General features: G+C 56.0%; 6 protein-coding genes across 6 annotated transcripts; 2 read left to right on the forward strand and 4 right to left on the reverse strand.

Annotated features, from left to right (window-relative positions):
* Positions 1-797: 797 nt before the first annotated feature.
* Positions 798-4,087, reverse strand: SETTUDRAFT_165263 (uncharacterized protein). Its single transcript, XM_008031684.1, has 2 exons — positions 3,163-4,087; positions 798-3,113 (listed from the first exon to the last, which is right to left on the reverse strand). Exons 1-2 carry the CDS (start codon positions 4,049-4,051, stop codon positions 1,039-1,041), a joined length of 2,964 nt encoding a protein of 987 aa, XP_008029875.1. The 5' UTR covers positions 4,052-4,087; the 3' UTR covers positions 798-1,038.
* A 1,392-nt stretch (positions 4,088-5,479) lies between these two features.
* Positions 5,480-6,779, reverse strand: SETTUDRAFT_165265 (uncharacterized protein). Its single transcript, XM_008031685.1, has 4 exons — positions 6,306-6,779; positions 6,221-6,236; positions 6,066-6,158; positions 5,480-6,010 (listed from the first exon to the last, which is right to left on the reverse strand). The coding sequence occupies exons 1-4, from the start codon at positions 6,340-6,342 to the stop codon at positions 5,710-5,712; spliced, it is 447 nt and encodes a 148-aa protein (XP_008029876.1). The 5' UTR covers positions 6,343-6,779; the 3' UTR covers positions 5,480-5,709.
* A 320-nt stretch (positions 6,780-7,099) lies between these two features.
* SETTUDRAFT_96496 (uncharacterized protein) lies at positions 7,100-7,909 on the forward strand (the record flags this gene model as incomplete). Its single annotated transcript, XM_008031686.1, has 3 exons — positions 7,100-7,156; positions 7,260-7,573; positions 7,627-7,909. 3 exons carry the CDS (start codon positions 7,100-7,102, stop codon positions 7,907-7,909), a joined length of 654 nt encoding a protein of 217 aa, XP_008029877.1.
* A 271-nt stretch (positions 7,910-8,180) lies between these two features.
* Positions 8,181-8,790, reverse strand: SETTUDRAFT_22850 (uncharacterized protein; the record flags this gene model as incomplete). The annotated part of the gene is made up of 2 exons (XM_008031199.1): positions 8,181-8,244; positions 8,297-8,790. The coding sequence occupies 2 exons, from the start codon at positions 8,788-8,790 to the stop codon at positions 8,181-8,183; spliced, it is 558 nt and encodes a 185-aa protein (XP_008029390.1).
* Positions 8,791-9,363: 573 nt separating this feature from the next.
* Positions 9,364-11,467, forward strand: SETTUDRAFT_173510 (uncharacterized protein; the record flags this gene model as incomplete). Its single annotated transcript, XM_008031687.1, has 3 exons — positions 9,364-9,579; positions 9,631-10,203; positions 10,253-11,467. 3 exons carry the CDS (start codon positions 9,364-9,366, stop codon positions 11,309-11,311), a joined length of 1,848 nt encoding a protein of 615 aa, XP_008029878.1. The 3' UTR covers positions 11,312-11,467.
* A 233-nt stretch (positions 11,468-11,700) lies between these two features.
* Positions 11,701-12,796, reverse strand: SETTUDRAFT_165267 (uncharacterized protein). The gene is made up of 2 exons (XM_008031688.1): positions 12,118-12,796; positions 11,701-12,055 (listed from the first exon to the last, which is right to left on the reverse strand). Exons 1-2 carry the CDS (start codon positions 12,772-12,774, stop codon positions 11,795-11,797), a joined length of 918 nt encoding a protein of 305 aa, XP_008029879.1. The 5' UTR covers positions 12,775-12,796; the 3' UTR covers positions 11,701-11,794.
* Positions 12,797-13,543: the final 747 nt, after the last annotated feature.

Raw genomic sequence — 13,543 nt, forward strand, 5'->3', positions numbered from 1 at the left:
ACCCCCCCCCCTGCATGGATTCCTGACACTCCTACACTACTATGTACTTTTCTCACTTGGCATGTATTGGGCACCCGTACACGGCTTTGGCAAGCGCCTTTGGTAATCATTTTCATATGTTACGTGAGCTACTGTACTGGCAAATAGCCCTAGAGCCTACGGTATAAATAGCTGACCTGCTTGAGTATGTACTTTTTCTCGAAGCAGTGATCCAATACAAAGATCACCTGAACCAAGTTTCCATCTGCTATTTTCCTCCACAGCATGTTATTTGTTTGTGTGTGTGTGTGTGTGTGTGTCTAGATCCGTATCAATCAATCAATCAATGAATCAATCAATCAATCAAGTTAAGAAGAAAAAAAAAGTAAGTAAATCAAGAATCAAAGTTATTTCAATTCCATACATACATACATACATACATACATACATAGTATTGTCGTACAGACAAGTACATACATTAGTATTTTGTTATACTTACGCCGGGTTTACAAGTATATGGGGGGGGAGGGGGGAAAAGAGGGATTAGTGAAGTGAATAGAATAGAGTACATACATACATGGTACATATTAATGTTGAACTTGAGGGTGTGGCGTTGGTATTGGTATTGGTATTGGTAGGATGATATAGTGGCTGTTATGTAAGTTAGTACAGTAGCGTTTGAATGGGGGAGGGGGGGGGGGAAGATGATGATTAGACTTGGATTGTTACCAACATTTATATTCATATCCATATTCATATTCACAAGCAAGCGAGCAGACAAGGCGATTCAAAAAGAGCACAAATCAATCACGTTATATATTGAATTGATGTATCCATTTTTTTTTCTTCTCCCCCTTCACCAACATGTGCAACAAGCAGTAGCAACAAAGTTTCAACAAGGAACGTCTCTTTGACAAGCTTTCTATTGCGTCCTCAGATGAGTGAGAGTGAGTGAGAGAGATAGAGAGAGACGGGTGTAGCCAGCCAAAAAAAAACTACAGAAAAAACCCAAAAAACCCAAAGAAACAACTACTACGTAGATTGTTGGCCCTGCCATTTCTACGCAGCAGAGGACCCATCACGCTTTTCTTCGACAGACGCAGTGGTGGTGGCTACGTTGTCTGCGGGCTTCTTGTCAGAGGTAGTGGTCTTGACGTCGCCCTTGTTCTCCAGATCTGGGCCAGAGCCGGGAAAGGCACCTGGTGCATCGAAGGAACCGGGCGCTGTTTCAGTGACTAGAGGCTCCTCGGACTTCAAGGCAGATGTCACCTTGGACGTGACTGGCTCCAGGGTGTTTGCCGCCTGAGAGGCTATTTGCTCTGGAAGTGAAGTCTTCTCAGTCTTCTCAGTCTTCTCGGCCTTCGCAGTCTTCTCAGTCTTCTCGGCCTTCTCAGCCTTCTCAGTCTTCGCATCGGCGACGGGTTTAGCATCTTCCGAGGAAGCCGGGGTAGGCTGCTGCTCTTCTGACCCTGACGAGACACTCTTGGCTGCTACGACCTCAGTGGCCACAAGCTCTTCAGCCTTTGCGGGGACAGTGAGTGTGTTTTGCATCTGTGCGGCCATCTTGGCTGCAGGAACGTCCAAGGTACCGTCTTCAACAAAGCTCCAAATTGCAGTCACAGAAGCAATGCTCAATTTCTGTGGTGGCGCAGCAGCAGCAGCAGCAGAACCTGGAGTAGGAGAAGAAGAAGGCTTCCTCCTCTGTGGTCCTTTTGCGCGACTCTTGCGGGCATCTGGCAGTGGTGCTGGCTCCGTTTCTTCTTCTGGCTCAGGTTCCTTGACCTTGGGAGGAGCAGGCGGGCCGAGACCAATCTTGTTGTTAAGATCTTTGAGGAAGCTAGCTTGGAGAGCGCTAATCTTAGAACCTGCTGGACGGCCAGCCATCAGTGGCTTCCCTTTGTGCTGTGAGGCATCACTCTCATTGGCTCGTGCCTCGGTGGGCGGCGTCTTTTCAGGAGAGCCCGCGGATGCTCTGGTTTGGCGTGCAGGCCTCGGGGGAATGATGGGTGTTTGCTTTTCTTCGTCAGACAGCTCTTTCTTGGCAGGGCGAGCGGACATGTTGGGTCGCGCAGGCATGGTAGGTTTCGGTTCGATTGGAGAGTCCTCGGCATACTCGTTGGTCTCCTCCATCTGCGGGGTGCTAACTGTCGTCTCAAGGTGGCCATGCGACGGGGCGTCTTCCCAGATATCCTGGCTCGGGAAGCGTTGCTGCATGCCGGGACGGCCCGCTGTCTCATCGCGTACTTTTCCAAGGAGCTTGTTCTCAACGCCAAATTGCTTATTGTGGTCCGACAGGAACGACTTTTGGTCTTCTTCGTTGAGCTTCTGCTTGCGTTGCTCTTCTGTCTCTGGCTTCTCAAATATTTTGGCGGGGCTAACGTCTTTGCCACCTGCCGTCTTGGGCTCTTCAGGTTCCTGCGGAGTATCGACGGTAGTCTCAAGTTGCAGACTGCCAGGCGTATCTTCCCAAACATCTTGACTTGGGAAGTGATGGCGGGCAACACTGGGACGCTTGAGGTCCTCGACCTTTGGATTCGGCTTCTTGGCATCGTCGTCTTCTGGGAAGAGCGGCTCGTATTCCTTGTGAGACTCGAGCGGAGTACTGCTGTGGTCGTACTGAGATGGGCTAGGGATCACACGTTGCTGCTTCTGGTTGTTCCTGCTTGAGCTTCTACTGGACGAGCGTGGTTTTGTGACGCTATCCTCACGGGAAAAGTATTCGTCAGCGTGGCGCTCGACTTCAGGCGACACGGCAGGTTGTCTCCATTCGGAATCCGGGTGCTTCTTCAGCTCGTCAGAGGCAAGAATGGGCGTGCCATATCCGCGCTCGGTAACCCATCCAGCTTCGTCGGCAGTGTTGCCACCTCGTGGTCCAAGGTTCTCCGTGGGAGGATCGTAACCCCCACCAACCTTGCTAGAGCGATGCGAAGGAGGGTCAATATGGATGACCTCGCCCTTGTCGTTGATTTCTTGGCCGGCTTCGTTGCGGAGTGGCGAGTCGACATAGCCAGTTTTGTTCGAAGCGGGGTTGGCCGAAGAGCTCGGTCTAGGAGAAGCCATGCGTGAGGCATACTCCTCAGTCGCTCTGTAACCAATCTGCTCATCGGGCGTGCCGATTGCATCTCGACTAGTCCCTGCATAGCAGAATTAGCTCTGCTCGTGTAATCTGAGTCAGTGACGTACCCATGCCAATGTCTTGCGAGGTGGTATGGACCAGTCGTTCCAGGTTGTCGGCGCGCCAATGGTATTCCTTTCTGTTTTCTTGGATGTGTGGGCCATACTCGCCAGCCTTTTCGCGCTTCAAGTCGTCTGGATGCTTTTCGTACCACTTTTGCTCGAACTCATCTGTCGAGATTTTACCGTGTCCGTGCAGACCATAGCTGCCGGGAGGTCCGTTGAAGATCTCGCGGCCGCTCTTGGTACGTCCATGGTGACGACCACTGGGTTTCTGGTGGAAGCCAATGCCCTGAGATGCGGCTTGTTGGGCAAACGGCGCCGGGCTTGGAGCCTGGACATCTCCCGCGTTGCGGAACATGGGCACCTGTACGCCAATCTCTGGAATGCCATGCTCATCTTGCTCGTTGTAGATGGAGCTGGGGCGTGAGCTAATGGAAGAGCCCGAGTTACCCGATTTCGATTGAGAAACCTTGTCATCAACCGAGAGCTGGGAGCCAAAACCAGCGGCGGTGGCTGTCTGTGAGTCAGTCCGCGTAACGGCCTGGATCCTGCTCTTCGCAGTGGAACTGGGGACCTCGGCAGTCGGAGCATACAAGGGCAAGTCTCCTGCCACATTCTTCATATGCTGCGGAGAGCCAGCCTGGCTGTCGTTCTGCAGAGTCTTGGATAGGTCTTCGAAACTAGCGTATTCGGCGCCCTCCTCTCCGAGCGAGGGTATAGAGACACTCGGGGGGCGGGATGGCAGCTCAGTGCTGAGGCGCTTGCTCTCTTTGGGTGGGCCGCCGGGCACGTAGGTGGGATCGTTGAGTGGGGACGGGGCATATCTGTCCCCGCTTGGAGAGACGGAGCGCTCCATGCCACGCTTGGGGCGAGGAGGGATCTTGGGCACCTCCATGTGGCTTCCCTGGGCAGGAGAAGAGTTGTTGGTGGAGCGCGCTGGGCGTGGCGGTATTGTGGGTAGAGCCGTCATTGTGTGCGTAGCCGGTGCTCGATGGCTATGTGGGGTAGAGAGGTATGGTAGGGTTGTGAGGCGCTGCGCGGGGCAGTTGAATGTCAGCGGCAATGCTCAACAGTTATCGGGCATTGGATGCGTACATGGAATGTCAGAGGGGCAGCGGCATTGGCTGCACTGGGCAAGTGGACAAATGTAGAGAAGTGGTCGAGTAGCTCGCCCAAGTCAAGCCGCGGGCAGCCAATGAGGGGTTGGTGAGAAACGGGAGGGCAACGGAGCGGGACAGAGCGGGATTTATAGTGCAGACTTACTGGCGAGCACGCAATTAGGGGCGGGGGCTCGAGTGAGGCTGGAGAGAAAAGCGCGGCGGGTTGGTATTGTGTTGCCAAATGGCGCAAAGTGGGCTGGGCTGGTCAAGCTGGGGCGGGTGCATTTATGTATGTAGCGGACAGGTCTGCGACCCGCATTTGCATCATGCTTGAACTGGCATGGGGCCCTGGCGTTTGGCGTCTGGCACGCGGCGGCCATGGGCAACGCCTCGAGCATGCGCAGTGGCCGTTGCTGGGCTTGATTTCGTCTCCGTGTGATGGCTGCGTCTTCACATGGAGGCGGGCGAGGGCGTCGTGCCCCGCTGCGTACGGACGGCGGTCGATTGGTAGCACTGCACTGTTAGCTGTCGCTGTCGCTGTCGCTGTCGACGCCAGACGTGCCCAGGCGCTATGCTGCTTTGGGGACTATGCGACTTCAACAACTACGTGGACACGCCTTTGCGCGTGAACACCGGTGTTATCTCTATCCACAATTGCCCTGCTGGCCGTCGAGGCCATGTGGTGAGGCCAGCGCGAGTGCACACGAGCAGGCCGAAGCCGTGTTGCCAACGGGCGGCCATGGTGCAGGATCTTCAAGACGAGTGTGCGAGTCCGGCACGACTTAAGCCGCTAGTGTTCCCCGCGCCGAGCAGCTGTGGTTCCTGGCGACGCCCCAGCAGCCACTCAGCGTCGCCACAAAGGTAACCAGAAGAAGCCGGCCAGCTGAAGCATGGTGCTTCGTGCCTGGCCTTGGGCTGGGCGTCATCCGCATGCTCCGGTAGGCATGGCTGTAGGTGTGAGACGGGCTTCGTGGCATCCCTCTGTCCGTGTGCGGGTGCGTGTGGGCAGAACCGTTGGCACAATCACCACCCAGGCTCTAGCAGCCCGCCCTGTGCATGCGTGTGTGTGTGTGTGTGTGTGTGATGCGCCCTTCTAGAACCCCTCGTCATCGCCGTCTCCACATGTATAGTTACGTATGCTCCCCCCACCAGTGCCCGGGCAATCCCTCGTGACCAATACTCAAATGTCAAACAAACAGCACACACATGTCAAAACATAATCTCGCATTTTTGGCTGCCTGGAAAAGCTTGGCCAACCGTCTCCCAATTCAAGCAATCCACATGATACATGTAGCTCCCCCTAACGCCGAGCTATTGACCAATGATACAACAAACTCAAGTCGTGGCCTCATGTAGCTACACAGCTGCCATGGTATATTCCCCCCTCACCCTCGGTCGCGCCGTGCAGTCAAAGCGTGTCGCGTTATTCGCAATCGTTGCCCACCCCCGTGCCCTATATAATCATCTGCGCAACGCCCTGGCCGCCGAGCGTCTTGCTGCCCTGGAACTGCTGGCCCTTGAAGCCGGCGAGCGCGTAGAACATCGAGGCCAGCAGCAGGAAGATGGCCGCCACAATCAGGCTCGTCGCCATGGGCCAGATGCTGATCCATTGTATGGCGCTCATGACAAAGTAGATGGCGGCGCGCATGTAGTTGGAGCTGAATTTGCGGATAAACTCATCGAACTTGGACGACGTGGGACAGATGCGGAGGAGGAGCGGTATCTCGATGAAGATGATGACAAACGAACACACCCTGCGCTGTTAGTTAGGACTCGCGGCAGGCGCGGCAGAGGGGGTGAGGGCCGTACAGGCAGACGATGCTAAAGGCAATGACAAAGTTGGCGTGGAAGATGTTGGCAATGCCCAGCGCAAAGCACAGGAAGATGCACAGCACTCCCGTCCTAGAAGCCCGAGTCAGCAACACACGTCTTGTGCAGAGGTGGCGAGGCAATGCGCGACCGACCATTGACCGTAGATACCTGCAAAGATGCCATGTCAGCAACAATCCAACACAACAGCACCGGCACCGGCACCGGCTCATGGCTTACTGAAATTCCGCGACTTGAACTCTTCGGCGAGCGTCATGGCTGCAGGCGGCGTAACACGTGTATGTTTTTCAAGCGTGCGGGAGGTGCGCAGGGCAATCTGGCGGATGGCGGATGGCGGTTGGCGGTTGGCGGCGGCGGCGGCGGCGGCGGCGGCGGCGCAAGCTGTATGTGTGGGTGGAGCTCAGGTAGGCAGGCAGGCAGGTGTATGTAAGACGGAGCAGACGAGGGCGAGCGTCTGGGAGCCTCTTTGTAGCGGGCGGCGTGGGCGTGCGTGCGTACGTTGCGAGTGCGTAATGGGGGTGTGGCGGTGCAGTGAAGGGAGGATGGGTGCTGGCTGGCGTATTACTGTCCTCACTTTTCTTGGTATGCTCTGGCGCTGGCCCAGCCCTCGGTCGCGGCGCGGCTTCAACGTCGACGCACTGCGACTTGGCCCAGGGCGGAGCGGCTAGCGCTTGCCGGAGCCGTCTTGGGGCGGCGGCAGCGGCACTGGCACCCTGGCCCAGACAGTGGCTTTAGCGGCAGCAGCAGCAGCAACAGCAACAGGGCGCCTTCCGTCTCAGAACATGGCCCATGGTCGCAGCTGCTTCACCCTCACGACGGCCATGCTGAGGGCGCGGCAACCGTGGCCCTCCATCGCCCTGGCCTCGGCCGGCCTTGGCCTGGCCCTCTACTGCTGCCGCCGCCATCTGCACGCCCAGCAAACGGCAAACAACGCCCTCGCTGCCGCTGCCGCTGCCGCTGCCGTGACCCCCAGAGCGCGCCAAGACCACGAAGCGACTCACGCTCCAGACGCCATGGACCCCGACGAGAGGGCGTATCATGAGGGCTTCATGCGCGAGGCCATTGCTATGGTGAATCACCCCCTCCGCCCGCTGCCGTCTCTGCTTTCCCGCGCCAGCACGTGCGGCAGCGAGCAAACCACCCCCCCAGCATGCTGACTGGGCCTCCACACAGGCCGAGCTCGCCCTCAAAAGCGACGAAACTCCCGTCGGCTGTGTCTTTGTCAGGCACGGCCACATCATTGGCCGCGGCATGAACGAAACAAACCGCACCCTCAACGGCACCAGGCACGCCGAGTTTGTCGCCATTGCCGGCATCCTGGCCAAGCACCCCATCGCCATCCTCCACGAGACGGACCTCTATGTCACCGTCGAGCCCTGCGTCATGTGCGCCTCGATGCTGCGCCAGTACGGCATTCGCGCCGTCTATTTTGGATGCTGGAACGAGCGCTTTGGCGGAACAGGAGGGGTCCTCAATATCCACTCCGAGTACGCCCATCGCTCGACGTTGACTCGTGTCTCGCCTACTAACTCTTCCACAGTCCCAGTGTCGACAAGCCTTACCCCGTCACCGGCGGCATCTTTCGCGAGGAGGCAATCATGCTGCTGCGCAAGTTCTACGTCCAAGAGAACGAAAAGGCTCCGGAGCCCAAGCAGAAGAAGACGCGAGAGCTCAAGACCGAGATCCTGCCCATGGACGTCCACCAGCCAAAGTCGGCTCCCTCGCCTGCTGTCCCAGCTCCCGCCAGCTCAGCTTCCACTGGCTCAATCCCCACTCTTTCTTCCCTGGCCAACGCTACCACTACTGTCTCGGGGCCAGCCTAGTCCCGCCCAACCGTCTACTGCTTCAAGGCCCCACAATGCATGCATACTTATACCCAGCACGATATATAGATCAGAGGCAGACGAAACAATATGAATGTACAACAGCTCACGACTTTGCCCTGAATATGAACCCCGTTTCTGCTAGTCGCACACATGATGACAGACGTTGTGACCTGAATGGAAATTGAACGATACAGGAACAGAAACAAGAGAAGTTGTGTACCCTTTACTATGGACAGGTATTTGCATAGACGTCCTGCCTGTCTATTCTTTATTTCTCTCCACCACCTGCAGCCAGCTGAACGAGCATGAAAAGGGCAATGGCCCACCAGTACCTGTGTCGCTGTTAGTCTTGCCTTCTTCCGCTTCCATCCCAAATCTACCCACTTTTGCAAGAATGTCTTTTCCGGTTCATCGGACCCAACCTTTCCTTCCGCGTTCAATACAATCGGCTTGTTCAGCACCGGCTTGGGTCCAGTGTTCTTCCGCAAAACCTCAATTTCCACCTCGCTCCCGCTGCCCTTTGCTGCTGTGCTCAACCCCACGTGGAACGGCTCGCCTTTGTCGTCGACGTGGATTACAAACTTCTTGTGGTATTGCTCAGAGAAACTCGCCGCCGAAGTCACAATTCCGTGCCATGAGCTCGATTTCGCGTCCGCAAGACCGACACGTAGCAGGCGGTCCGGCGAGTAGGACCCTGCTGGCGGTGTATACGAGACTAGGGTGCCGACAGACTGATCCGCATCGTACTCGATCTGCGCGAGGGGCACCGGCGAAGTAACTGCGGCCGTGTCCGCAGAGGCGGGGACGGGCGATACGTAGAGCGTCACCGACGATGCGACTGCAACCGGTAGCAGTACAAGAAGCCTGGAGAACAGCATCTTGGCGTAAGGGTATAAGGCGCTGCTGTCTGTATCTACGCGCGCACTGGGGTTGGACGTGGAAGCTTGGCTAGCTCACAACGGCGAATCGTATCACCGTATCACCGAGGGACATGCCTCCCTCCCCTCGCATCGAGCCCGCCCCCTCACACCACGTCTCATGAGACGCGTAGACACTGGCCGGTGCTGCCTCTCCGCTTCATCCGGAATTACACCGATAAGTCATCGCCCAAGACTCACAACTTGCCTCTGGTGGCGTTGCAAATAGCCAACAGCGCCCGGCATACCCAAACAAGTGGATCCGGGATTCATGATGCCCACCTTTCCCCATCCTGTTTACGAGCAGATCGGCGCTCAACCCGACGACCCTGGGACCATGTTGCCCGATTACACAGAATATCTCAGCCCCTAATGCTGTCTTTTGCCCCACCCCCACCATACTAGAGCTTCTCCAGGGCCCGTATGAGCTCATCCCGCATTTACAGCTGTGTTGTCGCTCAACAGTGTCTTGCAGAAGTACAAGGCTTCTGCTGATTTCCCACCGCCTCTGCTTCTTCACTCTCTACGCACGCCATGGCTGCCTCAATTCCATTCAGACAGACGCAGCGCAAGCAGTCGCGGCAGCTGTCGACCGACCCCCGCAATGAGCTCCACCCGCAAGTCGACCACTATATTGGTATTGATGTGGGTACTGGTAGTGCGAGAGCCTGCATCATGAACGACCAGGGCGATATCGTAGGACTGGCTTCGGAGAACATTGGTCTCTGGCAGCCACAGACAGGCTACTATGTATTTCGCACTGTTTAGAAGAGCCCAGTGCTGCAGACTGAAATCGGACAGGAACAATCCACGACTGACATTTGGCGCTGCATTTGCTCCTCGGTCCGTCGAGCCATAGACCAGCACAACATTGACCGGCAAACTATACGTGGAATTGGCTTCGATGCCACGTGCTCGCTCGCCGTCTTCAGGGACGACACGGACGAGCCTGTCCCAGTCACAGGGCCCAACTTTGACAACAAGGACGGTAACGACCGCAACGTTATTCTCTGGCTCGATCATCGCCCCGTAGAGGAGACGAACAAGATCAATGCTACCAAGCACAACTTGCTACGCTACGTTGGAGGCAAAATGTCAATTGAGATGGAGATTCCAAAGGTGCTCTGGCTCAAGAACAACATGCCAAAAGAGCTGTTCGACCGCTGCAAATTCTACGACCTGACTGACGCTCTTACACACCTGGCTACTGGAAGCGAAAGCCGGAGCTACTGCAGTGTGGTCTGCAAGCAAGGCTTTGTGCCAGTCGGCGTCGATGGAAGTGTCAAGGGCTGGCAGGAGGACTTTCTCAAGGAAATCGGCCTTGAGGAGTTGTGCGAAGACAACTTCAAGCGCATGGGAGGCGTCGACAATGTGGTTTGTCCATCTCTTTGAGACCTATAGATTTCAGCTGACCTCGAGGCAGAACGGGCGTTATCTCACGGCTGGTGAGCTCGTGGGTACGCTCAGCGAGAAGGCTGCACAGGAAATGGGTCTCCAGCCTGGCATTGCAGTCGGTAGCGGTGTCATCGATGCCTATGCTGGTTGGATTGGTACAGTTGGCGCAAAAGTCAAGCTCGACGAGGACACGCTCAACATGGACCAGCCCAAGAACGATGTCGCCCAAGCCTTCACGCGTCTTGCCGCCGTTGCAGGAACCTCGACCTGCCATCTCGCCATGTCTCGCGATCCCGTTTTCGTGGACGGCGTCTGGGGCCCGTACCGAGACGTCCTCATACCAGGCTATTGGATGGCAGAGGGCGGACAGAGTGCAACGGGCGAGCTGCTCAAGCACGTAATCGAGACACACCCAGCCTTCAACGAGGCAGTTTCTGTGGCCGAGACCTACAACACCAACATCTACGATTACCTCAACGAGCATCTACGCGAAATGGCCGACAATCAAAACGCACCACACATCTCTTGGCTCGGCCGCCACTTCTTCTTCTACGGCGACCTCTTCGGCAACCGCTCACCCATCGCTGACCCCAACATGAAGGGTGCCGTCATTGGTCTGAGCTCCGACAAGAGCCTCGACGGCCTAGCACTATACTACTATGGCACCATGGAGTTCATCGCCCTGCAGACGCACCAGATTGTTTCTGCAATGAACAAATCCGGCCACGTCATCTCATCCATCTTCATGTCCGGCTCGCAGTGCCAGAACGCGCTGCTCATGGAGCTCATGGCCACGGCCTGCGACATGCCCGTCCTCATTCCCCGCTACGTCCACGCCGCCGTCGTCCACGGCGCAGCCATGCTCGGTGCAAAGGCCGCCAGCACAGACAAGGACGGCAACAGCGAGCCCCTCTGGGACATCATGGACCGCCTCAGCAAGCCCGGTAAAACCGTAAAGCCGCTTGCTGACAAGACCGTCAAGAAGCTGCTCGATGCTAAATACAAGGTTTTCCTCGAGCAGTGCGAGGGCCAGCAGCGATATAGGAGTGAGGTTGATGCTGCTATTGAGGGGTGGAAGGCTAAGTAGATCAAAAAAGAAAGAAAATAGGGAATCGTCGTGCGGGCCTGGTAATCGTCCGTAAATTGGGGTTAATTTACAAATATACTCTAGACAGGACAGCCTTTTGCGAGACGAATTCTTCAAGTGGTACAAAGCTAGCCCGTCTACCGATTTTAGATTTCACTATTCCCTTTCCCCATTCGCTTCGTTAAGTTTCTAAGACGTTGTTGATTTGGATAGTTTATTTATTCATCTTTTTTTTTGCCTTCGGCTCATTGCTCTTTCAATCATTCGTGAATATAAAAAAAAACAAAAAAAGGGTATCGTACAAAAAAGGATTTTTTTGAAACTGGAGAGAGAGAGACAGAAAAGATTTGCGTCTCTGGGGGAAGTGTGCTATACAAAAAAGAAAAAGAAAAACACACACACACATATAGATATATGATATGGGGAACAAATTACGGGGAGGAAGGGGGAAAAAAAAGTGGAAGAAAAAAGATGGTGTGTGTTTTAGTAGCGGCGACGCGGGCCCCGGGGAGGATCTCGACGGGCACCACCGCCCTCGTTGAAGCCGTAGCGTCCGTCTTGGAAACTGCCCGAAGAGCGGGCGGCCGTGGTGTCGAGTTCCATGATGTCGTCGACCGACTGGTGCTGGTTGAGACGGGCAGCGGCGGCTGCGGCTGGCGGTGGTGGTGGTGCGGCCCGGGAAGCTGATAGATGCGTGGTTGCAGGCACGTCTTTCATGTAGACATAGAGTAGTCTGCCGTCAGCCTGGTAGAAGAAAGGGTTAGTTTAGCGCAACGGCGTGTATATACATGTGAGTGTATGCTGACCTTTTGATTGTTAAACGTCGCAATGACATTCTCAGCTCCCTCTCTGCTGGTAAACTGCAGCTCGACCATGACCGTGGGACTCGCAGACAGCAGCTTGCAGCCCAGTGTCTCGCCTCCAATCGGGCTCATGACAGCCTCGATATCCGCGGCGGTAGTGCCCGGCGCAAAGTTGCTGGCGATAACGGTGCATGGCCCTCCGTTGGCGACGCCGCGGATGCTGAAGCCCGGTGCGTCGTTGGTGCGTGTGGCCGCGCCGCGGGCAATGGATGAAGCGAACTTGTCAAAGGTCCTCGTGTTGCGCTCGACCTGGGATGCCGACGCGGTGCGGGCCATTGCGCTCCTGGTATTTGGTGCGCCGCGGGGATTGTTCAGCTTGTGCAGATCGTGCTGCCATTTGCCGTCGATGCTGCCGGCTGGTTTGGCGCTGGCAGACCGCTTTTGCACGCCTGCGCCGCCGTTGATGCGGCTGAGCAGCGACGGCTTCTCAGACTCGACGCGCGCCGCCTTTGCGCTGGCTCCGCCGCCATTGGATTTCCGGCCTCGGCTGGCTCCGCCTAGGAACTGCTGCGCGAGCGCCTCGTTCTTCTTCTTCTCGCGCGTCTGCTTGACAAAGGCTTCGAACGAGGCTGATGTCGAGGCGGAAGTCGAGGCGACCATGATGGGCTGGAGGAAGCGTATATATATATATATGTGTGTGTGTATGTGCGAGGCTAAAGGGCGAGCGAGCGGAGCGGGTGCGAGTTGGAAGCGGCGGAAAGCTAAGCGCGTAGAGAGAGGAGTTCGGACTTTGAAGAATGGCGGGCGAGCGAGCGCGTCCAACGGGGGAGACAGAAAGGCGCTACTACTATGGGGACTACGCTCGGACCAACGGCGAAACGAAACACCGCGGCGCAAAAAAGTTGCCGTTCTCTTCGTTCAAAACTTGGGAGCTTTCTTGCTGCCAACTTCTCCTCCTTGCACCACGCACGCGCGCAAACACCCAGGTATGTTCAGAACCACGCTTTTTATTTTTATCCCCCTTCCCATCGTATTACCATGATGAATCTCTGTGTCGCCCCTATCATACACTCTATGGTGATCGACCACCCAAGCCAAACGGGATTGCTGATCTCTTGTACTTTTGACGGAATTGTTACGGAAAAGCTCCATGTGGATTGCTGCTAACATGTTCCAAAGACCGCAGGACCCCAGCGTCATGGTTTGCGACTGTGAGCGCAATGTCTGCGCTGGCGCCCATCTCGTAGCGGTGCGCCCATCGTAGCTTCACGAAGCCTTCCACACATACCGCACGTCGACTGCCCATGGCTGTGAGATTCTCGCACGCAGCAATACAGCGTGTTGGGTCTTTGGAAGGCTCTGTGAAGCTACGACTGCTTTGAAAAGGTGAGCTTATATACCCCTACATGCCCATCGCAGCGCCCCCGTT

Source organism: Exserohilum turcica (assembly GCF_000359705.1).
Source record: "Exserohilum turcica Et28A unplaced genomic scaffold SETTUscaffold_6, whole genome shotgun sequence".
NCBI classification, from domain to species: domain Eukaryota; kingdom Fungi; phylum Ascomycota; class Dothideomycetes; order Pleosporales; family Pleosporaceae; genus Exserohilum; species Exserohilum turcicum.